Source organism: Scardinius erythrophthalmus (genome assembly GCF_964197995.2).
Source record: "Scardinius erythrophthalmus genome assembly, chromosome: 4".
NCBI classification, from domain to species: Eukaryota; Metazoa; Chordata; class Actinopteri; order Cypriniformes; family Leuciscidae; genus Scardinius; species Scardinius erythrophthalmus.
The window spans coordinates 47,423,577-47,443,712 of NC_138224.1; the positions used below are offsets into that span (position 1 = coordinate 47,423,577).

The 20,136-nt window shown below is 38.6% G+C and overlaps 1 protein-coding gene and 1 long non-coding RNA gene across 2 annotated transcripts in view; one reads left to right on the forward strand and one right to left on the reverse strand.

The window, feature by feature from the left end:
• Positions 1–20,136, forward strand: part of LOC308689647 — a 1,235,845-nt gene that overhangs the window by 645,259 nt on the left and 570,450 nt on the right. The window lies entirely within an intron of this gene.
• On the reverse strand, positions 5,748–18,640 carry LOC308689112 (myosin heavy chain, fast skeletal muscle-like; the record flags this gene model as incomplete). Its single annotated transcript, XM_081362671.1, has 39 exons — positions 5,748–5,861; positions 6,106–6,237; positions 6,338–6,433; positions 6,557–6,661; positions 6,746–6,916; positions 7,005–7,130; positions 7,220–7,423; positions 7,557–7,865; positions 7,986–8,110; positions 8,588–8,753; positions 8,860–9,043; positions 9,127–9,323; positions 9,410–9,528; positions 9,744–9,870; positions 12,476–12,865; positions 12,951–13,041; positions 13,145–13,290; positions 13,379–13,555; positions 13,662–13,904; positions 13,995–14,250; positions 14,339–14,475; positions 14,579–14,702; positions 14,785–14,902; positions 15,011–15,098; positions 15,198–15,262; positions 15,362–15,662; positions 15,755–15,925; positions 16,013–16,162; positions 16,259–16,377; positions 16,511–16,649; positions 16,730–16,833; positions 16,910–17,008; positions 17,102–17,165; positions 17,289–17,381; positions 17,547–17,649; positions 17,821–17,848; positions 17,955–18,111; positions 18,195–18,338; positions 18,434–18,640. The coding sequence occupies 39 exons, from the start codon at positions 18,638–18,640 to the stop codon at positions 5,847–5,849; spliced, it is 5,790 nt and encodes a 1,929-aa protein (XP_081218797.1). The 3' UTR covers positions 5,748–5,846.

Sequence of the window (20,136 nt, forward strand, 5' to 3'; positions counted from 1 at the left end):
CTCTCGCTAGCGGAACCGGAACCTAGTTTCAAACGTCTTTGAAGTGTTTAAACGGGCTGTATTTGATTACAGCTGAAGAAGAGGTTGTTATCTAGCGAAACGATAGTGTCAGGTTTGCACAAACGAAGCAGACAAGATGGTAAGTTTGATATTTTAATAGCAGAATGGATCGGACACAGCGTGAAAGGTGAGTAAACAGGAAGTAGATAATCGTATGATGCTTAACTGAAAGATAACCAAGTCTCTCTCTCACTCTTGCAGATGCAGATGATGACAATACTCTGAAGATGGGCTGAAGACAGGCTGAAGAAGATCGGGATCGACGGTAAGTATGCAGGTAGGTGATGTAGACAGTGTGCGTCATAAAAATGACGTGTATTGACGAGACCAGACAAAGAGTGAGTGACTGAGTGCGGAATATTTAAGGTGAGCTGGTGATGGGATCCAGGTGACGGTGATTACTACTTAGAAGAGAGTGAGTGCAGGTGTGCGCCAAGGGGATTCTGGGGAGTGTAGTGCAGAGACAGATGAGGAAGACAGATGGTGGATGTGTCATTTAAAAAAAAAAAAAGATAATTTATAGACTTTTTACCTTCAATAGTTCGGATTGAGCTGATCAACAAACGGACAGGGAACTACGTCATCACGTTGAAAGGTCACGTCGGCGCCGGCAATACTATTTGAACTACTATTCATATTCATCAGAATGTTATTCATACAGTATACTATTCATATTCATATTTACTGTATACTATTACTATATATATAATAGCAAACAATACTATTTGAACTATCCGCCTACGTATGGTCGCATTGTAAACAGTGGGGCGGCACTGGCGTGACCTTTCAACGTGATGATGTAGTTCCCTGTCCGTTTGTTGATCAGCTCAATCCGAACTATTAAAGGTAAAAAGTCTATAAATTATATATATATTTTGAAAATGACCTATCGTTTCAGTAGATAACAACCTCTTCTTCAGCTGTGATCGCGTACAGCCCGTTCAAACACTTCAAAGACTTTTGAAACTGCATTGATTTGGACTTAAAAACGTAACCAATGGAATACATTGTGAGACGAAAAATCCAGAAATGTTCTCTCTGATGCCCTTGTCGGGTATTACAAAGTACTCCGAAAGACCAGGAAGTGGTTCCACTTGATTTTCTACCACTTTATTGACATTGCAGTGGTAAATGCCTTCATCCCGCACCAGCAGTTGGCTGCTGCTCATAACCAAAGAGCAAAAACACAGCGGAATTCCGTGAAGATTTGGTTATGAAGCATGCAGACTGGATGCCTCCAAGTGAGCCTGCTCCTCCTGCTCCAGCACCTCACATGACAGGAGAACCCTCAGGCCATGCCTGCCACAGGCCAATGCACACCACTAATAAAGGTGACGACCCCAGGCGAATATGCCGAGTGTGCCATCGGAAAGCGCTTGTGTTCTGCCAGGGATGTGCATCGTACTTGTGTTTCCAAGCAACATGAGATTGCTTCAATTACTGGCATGATGTAGATAGATTGTAGTGTTCAGAAGTTGTGAAAAATTGTATATAGTTGTAAATATATATATTTTTTATATTTAGTAGTACAATAGTTTGTAAATAGTAAAAAAAAATGGAAATAGTTTATTTTTCTTTTCATTATTCTTTTCTTTCATTATTTACTAGTCTTATTCATGTTTCAGTTGCAATTTGTATAGAAGAGTGAAAATGTTTTTGAAAAGTTTGGAAAAAAAGTTAAAATAAAAATCTCTCTCTCTTTCTCTCTCTCTCTCTGTGTGTTTGTGCTGTGGTGTCAGTTGTCAGTTCTAGCAACTAAGTGACCTTTGGGAATCACCAATGAACAAGTGTGTCTCCTAGTGGCCATTTGTGTTGTGCCAACTGAAAGTCTCACAGAAACCTCTCATTTTTTTTAGATATCAAGCTGAAAATTTAAACAACTCATTTAGTTGAAAACTTTTACTTTTTAGCATTTTTAGTCTGAAACATATTTATTAATATATACATCATTAATAATACAAATATTACAGCACATTTTCATAACAATAAACTTAAATAACTTTTAGAAACATTCATTTTTTTATTATTATACAGGCTTTTGTTAGAGGCAGGCCTTTATTTTAAACTAGTTTAATCACATTTTCGTCTGGGTTCCATGCTCCTCAAGACAAGTTTGTTTTCAATAAAGTTGTTGAAAAGTCACACTAGCACTAAATGAGACCCGTGTTACATCCAATGTAGGTACTGCCATCTATTGGCACCTGTACATTACAATGAACTTGAATGCACAGGGCTGTTTCCACCTGACCACTTCATGCGTTTTCTCAGATCAGATACCCAGCTAACACAGTTATGTTGTGAAGACGTAACCGGACCGGATCATATTCGTAGTAGCGATGTACCACATAACGTTCCAGCAACGTAACTTTGTGATTCCCATAATCGTTGTGGCGACGTTATAGTGGTATGTCGCAAGAACGTAACGATTACGTCTCAATGATCAAACTGGCATGTTGCGAGGACGTAACATCACAGGACCATATTAGTTGGTGTGACGTACCAAATAATGTTCCAGCGACATAACTTCGTGATTCCCATAATCGTCATGGCGACGTTATAGTATGGAAGGCCAGAAGGGCCAAAACGTGTGAAACTGTCGTGTAAACATGTAATTACGCGTTAACACGCAATTTAGGCCTGCGGCAACCCTGGCTACCTGAAGGTCAGGGACGAGGTGGCTGATCTCAACAGGCAGGTGGACACTCTGAGCCAGGACCTCAGAGATGTGACCGCCGCTACCGCCTGTTGAGGAGGAGGTCAAGGCCCACCCCCTCCGCCCAGGTCGCCCGGGTCACCAGTAGACTCCTGTCCGCTCTCCGCTCCCCCGAGAAGGGAGACGCCCACTATTTTTTTTTTTTTTTTTTCATCAATGCCCAGCTCATGCAAGAACCCTGAACCAGTGCTTTCAGGAGGCATGGGCTGGGATGCGCCTGCCAGGAACTTCACCGACCTCTATCGCCACCTACATGAGCGTTCCCGCACGTGTTTCTGCCTTGTGAATTTCTGACTTGCGTGTGTTTGTTTCTAACTATGCTTTCCTCTCTCTGTACAGACCAAGAACACCCACAGCCCCGGGGACCGGCACTACAGTTTATGTGCCACGACACCTCCATGGCTGACCACTTCTACGTCCTGAATTTGGACGCCAAGCAGGCGGCAGAACAACGCTGCCTGTTTGGGGCAGCCGTGGTGGGTGATAAAGCCCCCCCGGGGCCCCCGAAGCACCCCACCACCAGCCGACCCACGCCGCCATCCCTCCGCCCCCCTCCGCTTCGGTTAGTCCATCTTTTGGTGGGTCTGTTTAACCGTTTGACTGACGAGTGGGCGTATTCACTGACTCTTTGCCTTTCTCGCTCTTTGCAGGAGGAGCTAAGCCCTGCAAAGTAATGTTTTTTTTTTTATAAAAAACATTTAATAAAAAAAAATAATAATAATAAAATATATATATATATATATATATATATATATATATAAATTAATGAAGAAAATTAAAAAAATATATATACTGTATATACAGTGAGGAAAATAAGTATTTGAACACCCTGCTATTTTGCAAGTTCTCCCACTTAGAAATCATGGAGGGGTCTGAAATTGTCATCGTAGGTGCATGTCCACTGTGAGAGACATAATAAAAAAAAAAATCCAGATATCACAATATATGATTTTTTTAACTATTTATTTGTATGATACAGCTGCAAATAAGTATTTGAACACCTGTCTATCAGCTAGAATTCTGACCCTCAAAGACCTGTTAGTCTGCCTTTAAAATGTCCACCTCCACTCCATTTATTATCCTAAATTAGATGTGCCTGTTTTAGGTCGTTAGCTGTATAAAGACACCTGTCCACCCCATACAATCAGTAAGAATACAACTACTAACATGGCCAAGACCAAAGAGCTGTCCAAAGACACTAGAGACAAAATTGTACACCTCCACAAGGCTGGAAAGGGCTACGGGGAAATTGCCAAGCAGCTTGGTGAAAAAAGGTCCACTGTTGGAGCAATCATTAGAAAATGGAAGAAGCTAAACATGACTGTCAATCTCCCTCGGACTGGGGCTCCATGCAAGATCTCACCTCGTGGGGTCTCAATGATCCTAAGAAAGGTGAGAAATCAGCCCAGAACTACACGGGAGGAGCTGGTCAATGACCTGAAAAGAGCTGGGACCACCGTTTCCAAGGTTACTGTTGGTAATACACTAAGACGTCATGGTTTGAAATCATGCATGGCACGGAAGGTTCTCCTGCTTTAACCAGCACGTCAAGGCCCGTCTTAAGTTTGCCAATGACCATTTGGATGATCCAGAGGAGTCATGGGAGAAAGTCATGTGGTCAGATGAGACCAAAATAGAACTTTTTGGTCATAATTCCACGAAACGTGTTTGGAGGAAGAAGAATGATGAGTACCATCCCAAGAACACCATCCCTACTGTGAAGCATGGGGGTGGTAGCATCATGCTTTGGGGGTGTTTTTCTGCACATGGGACAGGGCGACTGCACTGTATTAAGGAGAGGATGACCGGGGCCATGTATTGCGAGATTTTGGGGAACAACCTCCTTCCCTCAGTTAGAGCACTGAAGATGGGTCGAGGCTGGGTCTTCCAACATGACAATGACCCGAAGCACACAGCCAGGATAACCAAGGAGTGGCTCTGTAAGAAGCATATCAAGGTTCTGGCGTGGCCTAGCCATTCTCCAGACCTAAACCCAATAGAGAATCTTTGGAGGGAGCTCAAACTCCGTGTTTCTCAGCGACAGTCCAGAAACCTGACTGATCTAGAGAAGATCTGTGTGGAGGAGTGGGCCAAAATCCCTCCTGCAGTGTGTGCAAACCTGGTGAAAAACTACAGGAAATGTTTGACCTCTGTAATTGCAAACAAAGGCTACTGTACCAAATATTAACATTGATTTTCTCATCATACAAATAAATTGTTAAAAAATCATACATTATGATTTCTGGATTTTTTTTTTTTTTAGATTATGTCTCTCACAGTGGACATGCCCCTACGATGACAATTTCAGACCCCTCCATGATTTCTAAGTGGGAGAACTTGCAAAATAGCAGGGTGTTCAAATACTTATTTTCCTCACTGTATATAGGACAGTGGCCCTCCAGAACTGGAGTTTGACACATGTGCGTCTAACATATCAATCTTAATTTATGCAGTTAAATGTTATTATAAATTGTATCTATGTAAAATTTTTGGCCTTGATCAGTACTGTCCGGTTACTTCACAGTACACTCCACACGTGTCATTCACTCATTTTTGTATTTCAGAAAAACACCTTGTTGCTTGCTCATTATAGGGTATTATATTATAAATGCATGCATTATATTATAAATTAAGTAAATTAAATGATATTAAATATAATAAATATATAAAATATATATTATAATATAATTTAATGAAAATGATAAATGTTATAGGTAACTATAGCTTTTTTCCAGGTATTATATTTACTTTTTTGATCTCTGGATCATCTGTAGAGGGTTAATTGTGCTAAATGGAAGGCTAGTTCAAAGAATATTGCAATAGTCAATAACATCAATCCAGGGTGGAAACTTTATAGCAGAAATGTTTGAGCGAATGCATTCAGTATACATGAGAATTGAAACCTTTTGAATCATAGAGATCAGATATTAGTGTTGCAATAGTGTATCTTGTTGAAAAATCACACAAAGGCTAATTATTTGCTGAAATAAACAGGTTTATTAAGAAAGGTACTTTTACAATGAACATTCATATTATATGACTTCAGTAAATGCTCCTTTCAAGTGTTAAAGATTCATTCTTCTTTGACCTGGGAAAGAAGGAAGAGGCAAACATTAGTCTTATTAACAAAAGAGGCAAACATTAGTCTTATTAACAAAAATGTTCTTCACTTTACATAATGAATAGAATACAGATGTGCAAATGTCATACAGGATATGTAACATCAGCAAAATGCAATTATTATAGTTCCATTACATCTGCTGAAATGTTCATGCATTTGGATAAACAAGTTGAATAAATAATGGGGAAAAAAATCATCTACTTAGTCTAACCTTTCCAGAATCACGGCTCTTAACTCTGAGCTTGTTGACCTGAGACTCAGAAATGTCAGCACGCTCCTCAGCCTCCTCAAGCTCATGCTGCACCTTCCTCAACTTGGACAGGTGAGCATTGGCTTGCTCCTCCTAAAGTTTTTTTTATATGGTTCATGTATCATGTTTCATCAAATTAGCATTCCAATATAAATAATTACAGTGTCAAAATGTTCTATTAGATTTTACATACCACTTCTTCAGACTGCCTCTTGTAGACTTTGACCTTCAGCTGCAGTTTGTCAACCAAATCCTGGAGTCTGGTGATGTTCTTCTTGTCCTCGTCAGTCTTCAAAAAATACACATTTACAAAATTAAGCATTGATCCTTTACTAAAATTAGGCATTGTCAGTACATACACTAGTATACAGACTCTTTTGTCTGAACAAACCAGTGAGGAATATGGTCATACCTGATAAGTGAGCTCTTTCACTCTCCTCTCATATTTGCGGACACCTTTAATAGCATCAGCTCCACGTCTCTGCTCAGCTTCAACTTCAGACTCAAGCTCACGGACCTAAAGAAAATATTATTTTTATTCAAACAAATCATAATATAACATACTTCACTTTTCCCATATCATAACTATAAAGAGGCTTACTCGGGACTCCAACTTCTGGAGTTGTTTCTTTCCTCCTTTCATGGCCAGATTCTCAGCCTCATCCAGACGGTGCTGCAGGTCCTTCACTGTGATCTCCAGATTCTTCTTCATCCTCTCAAGGTGAGAACTGGTGTCCTGCTCCTTCTTCAGCTCTTCTGCCATCATTGCAGCCTTTTGCATTAATACAGAAAGTCATTAGATCCACACTTTTTAAGTACGTAAGCGTCTTATGAAACATTTGGCAGCTACTGTTGCTCACATCAGTGATGGCCTTCTTGGCCTTCTCCTCTGCATTTCTGGCTTCCTGTACAGTGTCATCAACTTCACTCTGGACATGAACAAGGTCAGCCTCAAGCTTCTTTTTGGTGTTTATGAGACTTGTGTTCTGCAAAATGGAAAGCAACAGTTTGAACATTTTGAATGATGCTCTCAATTGCCAATTCCCTTAATTTCAGGGAAACAATATGCCCTTACCTGAGAGTGCAACAGCCCAACACGCTCACTGATATCCACCAGCTCTTGTTCAGCCACTTTGCGGCCTCTCTCTGTCTGCTCCAGAGCAGCTCTCAGCTCCTCAATCTCAGCCTGCATCAGATTGTTTCTGCGCTCCACCATGGCCACCTGCTCCCTCATGTCTTCCTGTCCTCTCTGGGCATCATCAAGGTGCAGTTGGGCATCCTGAACATAACAATAGCTTTAGAATGAGCTTTTGATGTGGTTTCTGCTAGGCTGTCCTTACCATATGTTCGATTATAAAAAAAAAAAAAAATGAATACATCCCAAAGTCGAAAAGAAGAATTCCTATGCATACCTTGAGTTGTCCCTGAACATTCCTGAGCTGTTTCTGGGCCTCAGCAGCCTGGCGATTGGAGTGGCTTAGCTGAATCTCCATCTCATTAAGGTCTCCCTCCATCTTCTTCTTGATTCTCAGGGCATCATTCCTGCTCCTGATTTCAGAGTCCAGAGTGCCCTGCATGGATTCAATGATTCTCTGGCTGTTCCTCTTGATCTGCTCCATCTCCTCATCCTTCTCTGCAAGCTTCCTGTCAATCTCTCCCTTGATCTGGTTTAGCTCAAGCTGGATACGTAGAATCTTGGACTCCTCATGCTCCAGTGTACCCTATGACAAATAAAGCAACATTTAAACATAAGAATGAAAATGCACACAGTGTATTGATGAATACAACAACAGAGTATGATGGTTCTAGCAAGAATTCCATATTGATATCCAGATACTCACTTCAGCCTCTTCCAGGGCCGTCTGAATCTCTGACTTCTCAGTCTCCACTGTCTTCTTGGCCTTTTCCAGCTCATGGATGCTCTTACCAGTCTCACCTAACTGCTCTGTCAGATCTGAAATTTCCTCTATAGAAAGAAAAACATATAATATTTATCATAATGCACATTCATTAATCATATGTGCTTACTTTTTAATGCTCACTGAGAATTAGAACATTTAAAGGGATAGTTCACCCAAAAATGAAAATGTTATCATTAATTAATTATTCACCCTCATGTCATTAAAAAACCCATAAGACTTTCGTTCATCTTTGGAACACAAGTGAAGATCTTTTTGATGAAATTTGAAAGCTTTCTGTCCCTCCATAGACAGCTACACAATTGATTATTTGACGCTTCAGAAAGGTTACAAAGAGATCATCAAATTAATCCATATGAATTGAGCTCTCAGATTTCATCAAAAAGATCTTGATTTGTGTTCCGAAGATGAACAAAAGTCTCACAAGTTTGGAACAACATGAGGCTGAGTATTTAGTAAAAGAATTTTCATTTTGGGTGAATAATCCCTTTGAGTTTTTTCTAATTTAACGGCTTCATTCTTACGCTGCAGATTCTTGTTCTCTCTCTTGAGGGTCTCCAGATGATCCAGGCTCTCCTCATAGGAGTTCTTCATCTTGAACAGTTCAGTGCTGAGTGAACGAGCCTCTTTCTGAGCACCTTCCAGCTCTGCCTGACCTTCCTCATATTTCTGCTTCCATTCTGCCAGGACCTTTGGTGGAGATATTTTAGGATAGAGTTTGTTTAAAAAAAGTTGAACAAAGCCCATTCCAGCAATACTTTAACAAAGAGAATATAATATGATTAAAACTGTTTACCTTGTCGAAGTTTCTCTGCTTCTTGTCAAGGTTGGCAGCCAAACCATTGGCTCTCTCCACATCAATCATGAGGTCCTCCACCTCACCCTGGAGTCTCTGTTTGGTCTTCTCCAGAGATGCACATTTGGAGTTTACGGCCTCAACTTGTTCCTCTGCCTCTTGTAGACGCTGAGCCAGCTTCTTTCTGTTAAATAATACACATTATTTTGAATTCTAATCTATAAAATAGCTGTGAGAATTGGGAATATTATACAATAATATACATACTTGGACTCTTCAAGCTCCTCAGTGCGCTGGATGGCATCAGTTTCATATTTGGTTCTCCACTGAGCAACCTCACTGTTGGCCTTTGACATTCCCCGCTGCAGCTCAGACTTTGCCTCCTGCTCTTCCTCAAACTGCTCACGGAGCAGGTCGCAGTCATGACGGGCTGATTGCACAGCATGGGCCAGTGCGTTCTTAGCCTAAGGGACAAAGTCGCATAATATTAGCTTGTATCTACAGTAAAGTAATTGACAAATATGTGCATGAATTGATTATGCTGTATTACCTTAACCTCCTCTTCAATGTGCCTCTTAAGCTCCTCAATTTGCTGAGTGGAAGCTTGTTTGCCTCTGGTGAGCTGAGAAACCAGAGCCTCCTTCTCCTCCAGCTGACGGCCAAACTCACCTGTATAGATTTAGATTCACTGTGTCAGACTTTTCTATGTCTCTATCAGTTTATTTCAAAACAAATGGATGTAAGATTTTATCAGTGTTACAGTCATAAATGTACAGCTGAATAATCTTAATACACTATTATTTTTGATTGATTTTTGTTAATAATTATTGTTAATTATTGACATTAATTACTTTTGATATAATATGAATTTGTTCATGAGTTACCATTTTCAGTTTGAAATCTTGCACTTTGAGTACTGAGATCATTTAACTGACGAACGTTCTCGTCATTCTTGGACTTAATTTCACTAAGTTGGTCCTCAAGTGTGCGGCACATCTTCTCAAGATTGCCCTGCAAATACAAAAGTCATTAAATATTTGAAAGAACTTCAAGACTTGTTGTATGTGACCCATGCTGGCAAAATCAGTCACAATGAGCACATTTTCAAAAATGAGTTATTGTTATTTACTTTTATTGTTATTAAAAAAAACCTTCATGTATGATGATGTATGATTTGCTGTAATCAGTTTTCAGGATCCAAAACAAAATCACCTTGCAACCATACCTTAAAATTCCTGGTAATACCACCAAATTTGGCACACACCAAATCAAAACCAAATATCTATAGGAAAAATATATAGGGGAGAGTGGGGTAAAATGAGCCAGTGGGTAAGTTGACCCACCCCCTGTTTCTAGGCAACTATGCACATTTGGTGTCATGGGGCCATACATTTTGAAGGACTCCATCATTTATATATTGCTGTGAAGAGGAGAAGCACATGGGACAAGAGGAAAGTTGTCTTTTCCACAAAAACACCTTTTTTGCTTGTTAAAGTAAATTTTCTGCATTTCAGGTATATTAGCCATTTTGTCAAAGCAAATCAGATCTAGGTCTAAAGTTGTGCATGGTACATGTTGGTGATTTGTCAACATTTAAAACCATGTGAATCATTAAGCTAAAGGTTATCCTGAATTGCTAAGCTACGCCATTTTTACCAAAATGGTGGCTATGGGGCAAAGTGAGCCAGATGATGTGGGGTAAATTGAACCAGTGATTCAACCTTTTTGAAATGGAGAAAATCGACTGAAATGTGTTGAAATAAAATGTCTTTTTATAAGCAACATATTAAACTGCAATTAACATTTATATGCCCTAATATTTCATAAAAACAATACAGTCGGCCGAAATATGAAAGACAATATTTTGTTGACTAGTTTTGGATAAATTATAAAGTCTTTTAAAATAGACTACTGCCACATCAAATATGCTTTTGTTTAGCAATTTCTGCTCATATATATATATATATATATATATATATATATATATATATATATATATATATATACGCACAGTATTTTTTATATTTTTTTGTCAAAAATAAAGTCATCAACTAAGATTACTTTTAAGGTTACTATAGTATTTGTTCCAATGTAGGCTATATTCAAATAAATGAATACATATAGTAAAATGTAGGCCTATAATTTATTTTTTACAAAGAAAGAGTTCACTTGAAATATTGTTGAAATTGTAATTGTTGTTGTAATTGTAATCTTTTTAATAAAATAGCAAAACATATATTTACAAAGAAGATGTAAGCTAAATCTTAAAAGGTCAATATAAGCCTTCTTTTTAAATTATTTGTATTGTGCTTTATATTAGTAACACATTTGGGGAGAAGATTTTGTTGTTTTAATAACAACGCATAAACATTATTCTCTCAAAAATACAAACATGTACATACATGTTGCTCACATAATAAGATAGCCCTGTTTTGTGCTAAATAGTGCATTTACACCTTTGCCATTAATATGTGTATAAGCAACTGAAAAAAGCACAAATGTCAGGGCCCCAAAAACACCTCAGACCCCAGAGGGTTAACATTGTTTAGAAAGGTAAGTGTGTTATTAAATTATTATTTTAAAGAGGCAAGTTTTTTTATTATTATGCTTGCATAAAAAGTGAAAGATAGGATGGTCAATTTACCCCCAGATGGCTCAATTTACCCACTGACTGGGATCAACTTACCCCTGACCTGGGGTAAGTTGAGCCACATGAACACTTTTTTTTCTGAGGTCATATTTTCAAGGCTCTTTGTCATAGGTGCATTTTTTAATTTTCAGTTTATAGGCAACATCCCAAATTAACAGTGGATGTCTTCATTGTACCTCTGTCTCAATTTCCCTTGCCTTGAGATCCACATAAGTAAAAACTGGCTCATCTTACCCCACTCTCCCCTATATATATTTTTTTTTTCCATGATACCACAATAGTTTGATTAACATTAATGAGACAGCAGCAACCTACTGAGACCTACTGTAATTCACGTATTTAATATAATGTTATATATCAGATGTTTTTCCCCAACAGTTAACCAAACGTTCACTTAAGGCATAACAGATAATGTTTGCGTGAATATTCGCCAAGACAGATATTTTGAAATACTGCAATTCTGTGTACATGTGTATATTGGGACTACGTGCTGTCTGAGAGGCGTCTTTGTGCGCACTTTGTGCTTTGTGTTGATCTGTCAGTCAGTGCGAGTAAGATCGTTTTGTTTACATCAGCATGAGTTTAAAAATCATATTTCATTGGTTCAGACTTATGCCATCGAGAATTCGCTTTGAATATTAAAACTTGTGGTGAGGGGAAGCACCAGTCGTTGAGAAGCGAGCAAAGAAAAATGGAAATTTTTCATGGATTATTAAAACAAAGGAAAGATTTAGGAACATTTTACATTTTACCTCTCAGAAAACGTAAAAATAAAGATAATTTTAGATGTTTAATTACTACTTGGAGTCCTGGGATCACTAGCCCTGGGCTTCTAAATAAAAAATAAAAAATAAAAAAATAAATTCGACCAAAATTTACATTTACCTGTAGCTCGAAATTAGCACATGCATATTCGACTCATTTTGCCAGCATGGATCACATACATTCTTTAGAATATTCCCCAACCTTTGCTTTGGCAACAGCTTCCATGTTGCTGGAAAGATCATCAATCTCCATTTTGAATTCGCTCTTCTCTTTCTCAAGCTTCTGCTTGACACGCTGCAGGTTGTCGATTTGCTCTCCCAACTCGGCCACAGTGTCTGCCTGCTTCTTGCGGAGGGCAGCAGCAGTAGATTCATGCTGGAGGGTGGACTCTTCAAGATCACGACGCAGCTTCTGGAATTCAGCTTCACGCTTCTTATTCATCTCGATCTGAGCAGAAGTGGCTCCTCCAGCCTCCTCAAGCCTCTCACTGATCTCCTCAAGTTCCCTGGAGAGATCAGCTCTCTGCTTCTCAACCTTGGCACGAGCAGCGCGCTCAGCCTCGATCTCTTCCTCCAGTTCCTCAATGCGGGCCTATGGTGGAAAGTAATTAATTCGATTTTTGGTGATCTGCATTTGATCATAATGATGTAATGTTTGAAAAAAAATCTCAAAATACCTGAAGCTCCTTGATCTTCTTTTGGAGTTGAGCACCCAGAGATTGTTCATCTTCTATCTTGCTAAGCAGCTGGCTTGTTTCAAAGTCTCTCCTGTTGGTGTTCAACAATAAGTAGTTGTAAAAAAAAAAAAAACATAACACAACAACAACATTTTTAAAAATAAAAGAAATACAAGATTTCCTGCTTTATTTACTTTTTTATTTTCTCATCAGATTGCTGCTTGTCATTTTCCAGGTCCATGACGGACTCTTGGGATAATTTCAGGTCTCCTTCAAGCTTTCTCTTAGCTCTCTCCAGGTCCATGCGGAGCTTCTTTTCTTGTTCAAGGGAACCCTCAAGCTACAGGACAATGATATATAAAATATGTTCACAGCAGAAAACAGTTGATTTGATGAATTAATATACTTAGTTTACATAATCAACTCACATCATCAACTTGCTGCTCAAGCTTTGTCTTGGCTTTGGTCAGGGTGTTGACTTTGTCTTCCTCGGCCTGAAGATCATCCAGTGTCTGCTGATGTGCCTCTTGGAGGGCTTTCTTCTCCTTCGTAAGCTTAGCAATGCTCTCATCCTGAGCTGTCATTTCCTCAGTCAAGTTCTTGACCTGTATGATTTTTTGTTCCAAATAAGCTTAAATATGACAATTCATATTCTATATCAATTTATAAGACAGAGATTAAATCTAATCTTAAACCAACTCAATTTCTAACCTTATTCTCAGTGGCATGTTTCTCCTTCTCCACTTTAGCCAAGGTGAGCTCCAGGTCATCAATGTCTTTCTTCAGCTCAGAGCACTCATCCTCCAGTTTCCTCTTCTTGGCTGTCAGTTCAGCATTGATTTCTTCCTCATCCTCCAGTCTCTCAGTTGTCTCCTTGAGTTTAGCTTCAAGCTGGATTTTGCTTTTAATCAGACCCTCACACCTCTCCTCAGCATCTGAGAGACCCTCAGATTCCTGTTAGTAAAATAGATTGCTATTTCGTTGGAAACAACCTTGCTCATTTTTAATGTAGCCAAAATTCAGTTAATTACAAAATATACTCACAGATGCTACTTGCAGCTGCAGATCATTTTTCTCTTGCAGCAGTGATACCATCTTCTCTTCAAGCTCCTTCTTTTTGGCTTCAGCCTTAACCAAAGCCTCTTTGCATTTTACAAAGTCCTCTTTCATGTTTGCCAGCTCCTTCTCAGTCTCTGCACTCTGAAGCAGAGGCTTAATCTTGTAATAAACCTTCATCCATGGCCAGTGTTTGACATTCATGAATGAACGGATGTTGTATTGGATGGTGTAAACCGACTCCCTGTGAATAATTCATCATTAAATGGCATAATCATCATTAAGTTTGCACAGTTATCATTGATGTCATCTTTACTCATGACAATAATCACCTCCTCTCCATCATTTTCACATACTCCTTCCTCGTCAGGAAACCACGACAGAGAGCCTGAGTCATTGTGACCAGAGCAGCCAGTTTCTCATCTCGCATCTCCTCAAGAGCACCCAGAAGACCAGCTTTGAAGAACACCTGAATTTATGTAAAACAGTAAATCAAAATATATTGATTTAAACTGTCTAAGCTAAATGACCATGATCACTGAATCTTGAAATTGGTAAAGCTAAATATAAACCTTTGTATGTCCAAATCTGTAGTCGTCATGATTAACATCGATGGATCCCAGAAGTTTCTCACTGGCCTTCTTGTTATCCATAAACTGTCCCTCTGGGATAACACCAGCATTCAGCACCTTGTATCTGTGGAAAATGTATCAAAATACTTCATATCTTTTAATTAGGAGCCTCCTCGGAAATGTTGTTTTCGTGTGGTCCCATTTACCTCTGCTTAAAGTCACCATATTGGATTCTGCTGGGGAAGCCCTTTGTGCATATTCTGATACCCTCCAGAACACCGTTACACCTCAGCTGGTGGATAACCAGGAAGTTCTGCATGAGACCTATAACGAACAGTTTACACCATGCACTTGGTAATTTAACTTCATCATATATATTGAGAACTAAAATATTGATATATACGTAAAAAAAAGCAAAAAAAAAAACTTTACCTGGAGTCTTGGTCTCATTAGGAATCAGGCAACGCACAAAGTGAGGGTGAGTGGCCCTTAAGTTGGTCATGAGTTTGCCCAAGTTCTCCTGTGGAGAATAGAAAAAGGTTGGCATGCTTTGTATTTCTTTTTTTATTATTTTTTTTTAAATAAAGCAATATTGCTGTGATGTCATCTCTATACATACCCTGAACTGGGAGGACACAGTCTGCATGGAGCCACCCTTCTTCTTGCCTCCCTTTTTAGTAGTATCTATTGAGATAAACATACAAAGGAACATGTATAAATGCAAAAACAAGAAAGAAAGTTTAAAACTGAATCAAAGTTTTGTTAAATAGATTTTTTCTTTACCCTCAACATCAACTGGGTAGAGAGAAGCCAGCAGTTTGACAGAAGACTTCTGGTACAGCTGCACAACAGAATCATTCAGTGGATCCTTGTTCTTTTCCAACCAGCCAGTGACATTGTAGTCCACAGTTCCAGCGTAGTGAACCAGGGAGAAGTGGGCTTCAGCCTTGCCTTTGGCAGGTTTTGGTTTCTCGAAAGCTTTGCTCTTGCCAAGATGCTGATCATATAGCTTGTTCTTGAAGGAAGCGTCTGAAGCCTTGGGGAACATGCACTCCTCTTCAAGGATGGAGAAGATACCCATGGGCTGTTTATAAAAGAATGTTGTTTATTATCAAAAATAGGAGATTTTGAGAATAGGATCAATGGAAATTAATAAATTCATAAACCATTGATAACCTTCTCAATGAGCTCAATGCAAGAAGCCAAGTCCATGCCGAAGTCAATGAAGTCCCAAACAATGCCCTCCTTCTTGTACTCCTCTTGCTCCAGCACAAACATGGTGTGGTTGAAAAACTGTTGCAGTTTCTCATTGGTGAAGTTGATGCACAGCTGCTCCATGCTGTTGTACTGGAGGACAAAAAATGACAGAAACATTTACTACCTTCAGAATATCATTCATTTTGACATAAAAAGAGATAAAATAATCATTCTTACATCAAAGATCTCAAAGCCAGCAATATCCAGCACGCCAATGTAGAAATTTCTTTGTTGTTTTGTGTCCAACATCTGGTTGATACGAATGACCATCCACAAGAACATCCTCTCATAGATAGATTTGGCCAAGGCGCTAACAGAGTTGTACACCTGTAAGTAGAATAGAGTGGACATTTTATTCTGCTTCTGCAATAATTAGCCAGAATTTTAGGTTAAACACATGGCATGCTGGAAATGTTACTATACCTGTGCCACGGTCTGGCCTTTGGTCACATACTCATTTCCGACCTTGACTCTGGGGTAGCACAAAGCCTTCAGCATTTCAGAAGAGTTCAAACCCAGAAGGTAGGCGATTTTGTCAGCCTCTGTTAAATACATTTTAAAATAAATGATCTTTGCTCTATAGAGTCTTTTGTGTAATATTATAATAAATCAGGCACCAGGTACTCTTCATTTTATTTTCAGATTTATTGATATACAGGATAACACAAGTCTCACCCTCATTGCCATCAGGCTCAGCCTGCTCCTCACGCTGCTTCTGCTTGAACTTCATGTTACCATGATGAAGCACAGCTCCAGTGAACTTGTAGATGCACACTTTATCCTCACTTGTGAAACCAAGAATGTCAATAGCGTCCTGTAAATTACAGAGAATAATAAAATATATGATTTGCCATATTTAAATAGAATGTCAATATTCAAATAGCAATGACTCACATCAGTAGCATCCAGCTCAACTTTATCATCAATGCTGGCCACTGTGATCTGACCCTGACTGCACATGGGGAAGTCATAGGGGTTGGTGGTGATGAGCGTCATTTCTGTGAAATACAGAGCATTTATGAAAGAGCATCTTGCAATATTATCTGAAACATTTTATGAAATATGTGCACCTACCAACAATCTCAGGCTTATGGTTGGTCATCATTTGGTAGAAGATGTGGTAGCCTCTCTCATCTGGAAGCTGGAATGACACTCTAGACTTCTCCAGCAGATCTGTTGAGAGAATATACTTGAGGCACAATCATCTGAAGAGTGACAGATAAAGACAAATGTTCAGGATGGATCAATGAAATCATGTCCACCTACATGTCTCAATGTCAGCACTAGCCAGTTTTCCAGTGGTGCCGAAATGAATTCTGATGAATTTACCCTGTTTAAATCATAATAGCATAATACATAAATAATAATTATTATAATCTATTTATAGAAAACTCTGTACAGTAAAATGTAACAACTGACCACCTGTTCTGTAAATAAACAGTAGTTAACTTACAAAACGAGAGGAGTTGTCATTTCTCACAGTCTTGGCATTACCATAAGACTCAAGCAGAGGGTTGGCAGCAATGATCTGGTCCTCAAGAGAGCCCTGTGATGTTTGAAGGGTTTTCATTTATTTTCAATTGTTTTTCTATTTCATGACTAAACACAATTTATAGGCATTTCACAAATTTACATATCGTATAGTTTGTGAGATGAGTGTAAATCATCATCTTTTAAAATAATATACATGACATAGTTTTGTATCTCGTACCTTTATTTTACTGGCCTCTTTCTTGACACCTGACACTGCAACTGTGGCAAAGTACTGGATGACACGTTTCGTGTTCACAGTCTTTCCAGCACCAGATTCTCCACTGGTTTATAAGAGATTAGAAGACCGAAGATTGAAAGACATGTGGACTTTTCAAAGTATATTCAATCTTTGTTCAATCTTAAAATCTATTTTGTAAATATCTCCATAAATGTTCCATCTATGTTATACTTTTCATTTTTGTCATGGTCTGAAATTAAATTAAAATACTTACGTGATTAGGATGGACTGATTTTCTCTATCTGTCGATTGAAATTTGTAACATATCCGGTAAATATTTATTATATTAAAAGCAACATCTAATTCATCTTAATGAATTCTATAGAATTCAATTCCATAATGTCTTACCAGTCTGCATGAACTGATAGGCATTGTCAGAGACAGAGAAGATGTGGGGTGGGGCCTCCATACGCTTTTTGCCTCTGTAGGCAGTCACCACTTCTGCATCATACACTGGGAGCCACTTGTAGGGGTTCACAGTTGCGCAGAACAGTCCAGAGTAGGTCTGAAATGAGCAGAGACATGGTCAGATTCCAACAACACAGAAAAAATTAACTTAAATGCTTTTTATGTCGTTTCAGAACTTACGTAGATCATCCACGCAGCATAACGCTCTTTGAGGTTATACAGCACAGAAGCTTCATTGAGATGGGTCATCATGGCCATGTCCTCAATCTTGTCATACTTGGGAGGATTCATTGGGTAGACATCTTGTTCCTTAACAACTCTCTCCTATAAATTTGATAAATTAAATATTAGATATAAAAGAAAACAATGTAATAAGTAATTTAATGAGCATCTAACATGAAATGGAAATTCAAATTTACCTCCTGAGTATCTAGCAAAACAACTGTGACTTTGCCACCGTCTTTGCTCTTGATTGTTCCCTTGAGGTACAACTCTTTGACATCAGCCACATAGCAGGCAGCCTTGCCATCAAATGGTTTGGCCTGAGCCTCCATTCTCTCCCTCTCAGGCTTACGAAGGTAAATGGCAGCTTTGCCATAAGCGGCCATCTCTGCGTCCGTACTCATGGTGGCGGCTTACTAAAGAGAGAAAATATCAACTTATCCATTACAAATTTCATAAATATTCAACAAAGGCAAGACACATAAAATATAAACACACATGAATTGTGTTAGGAAAGAGGCATACTACTAAGTTTAGGCTTACACATGAATACAGACACATAAAACAATACTAGATAGACATTTAGATAGCAAGCAAGAAGCAGGTAAGGGGCCCATTAATGGCAAAAATGTCGATTGAATATGTTTTTCTGGTGATGAAATTGAAATGCTGGTATCAGGGGACGGTTTCAGGACAATACAGAGATTTTCACTGCCGACTATTAGTCTTACTTGTGGACTCTCAGCCCGAGTGCATCCTCCTGCTGCGAGTATGAACGAAACGGACATTACATTGCATGTGTGTACTCACTAATGCTCACAAAGAGAGCTAAAGAGAAGTTTTTCTCCTCTGTAGATAAGTGTACTTTAATTTTTTTCTCTCAATGGATGCATAAGATTTTTCTAAAAAATATTAAGAAATTTCTGTGACAGATTTTTTTTATTATTAATTCAATATTTTATGATAAAACTTAAGACATTTCTAATGATTTATGGTTATGCAAATGTCATCATGGATTATTATAGCAACACTGCATCCCAATTTTGAATTTAATCAGACCAACAGTTCTGTAGTTAGAGCCAATTTCATGTTTCGATCTATTATAGCATCATCAATTGGCCCTTTCCCGCTTCTTTTTCTGTTTCCACAAACTGAGTCTGCACAGAAATGTGTCGAATGTTCTCTATATTTGGGCCAATAACTTTCCCACAAGGGTTTTTATGGGCTCTCATAGACTCAAAAGTGGAAGAAGAAAAACAGAATTCAATACAAATAGGTGCCTATGTTTGACACATAAATAAAGGGTCAATGGGACCCCTTCCTTAAATTCATCTTACTAATACATTTTAAATACATTTCTTTGTAAATAAATTACATACGTTTTTTAAAAACAGCATGCTTCTCCAGTTTTCGTCTATAATACAGACTATAACAACTGTTTTCATCTACCCTAATCCACACACTGAATCTTAAGCTCACTTGCCTTTTGTCCTTGAGACCTGATGAAATGTTCACTACCCTTGGATTAAAAAGATCAATTCATTAAAATGTATTAATATAAATAAAAACACAATTACTTTGAGTACAGACGCATAAGTGATGATGTTAAATTCCTTTCATTCACAGTCAGCATTGGATCTTACCACTTGATGGAACTTCTGAGGTCTTCTCTGCATCTCTTCTGGTCTACCCTCTTGGCTTTTATAGATTTTGATCATGCACACGAAGCAGAATCTATTCATGGGCAACCTTGAGCTTTCTTGACCCATTTTTTTGACCCATGAGCTTTCTTGACACAAGAAATTTATGGACAGACTCACAGACATCCTACCTAATGAAATCAGTTATAAATCAAACATTTAATGCTTCAAAATATATAGGTCACAGCTTCCATCTCAAA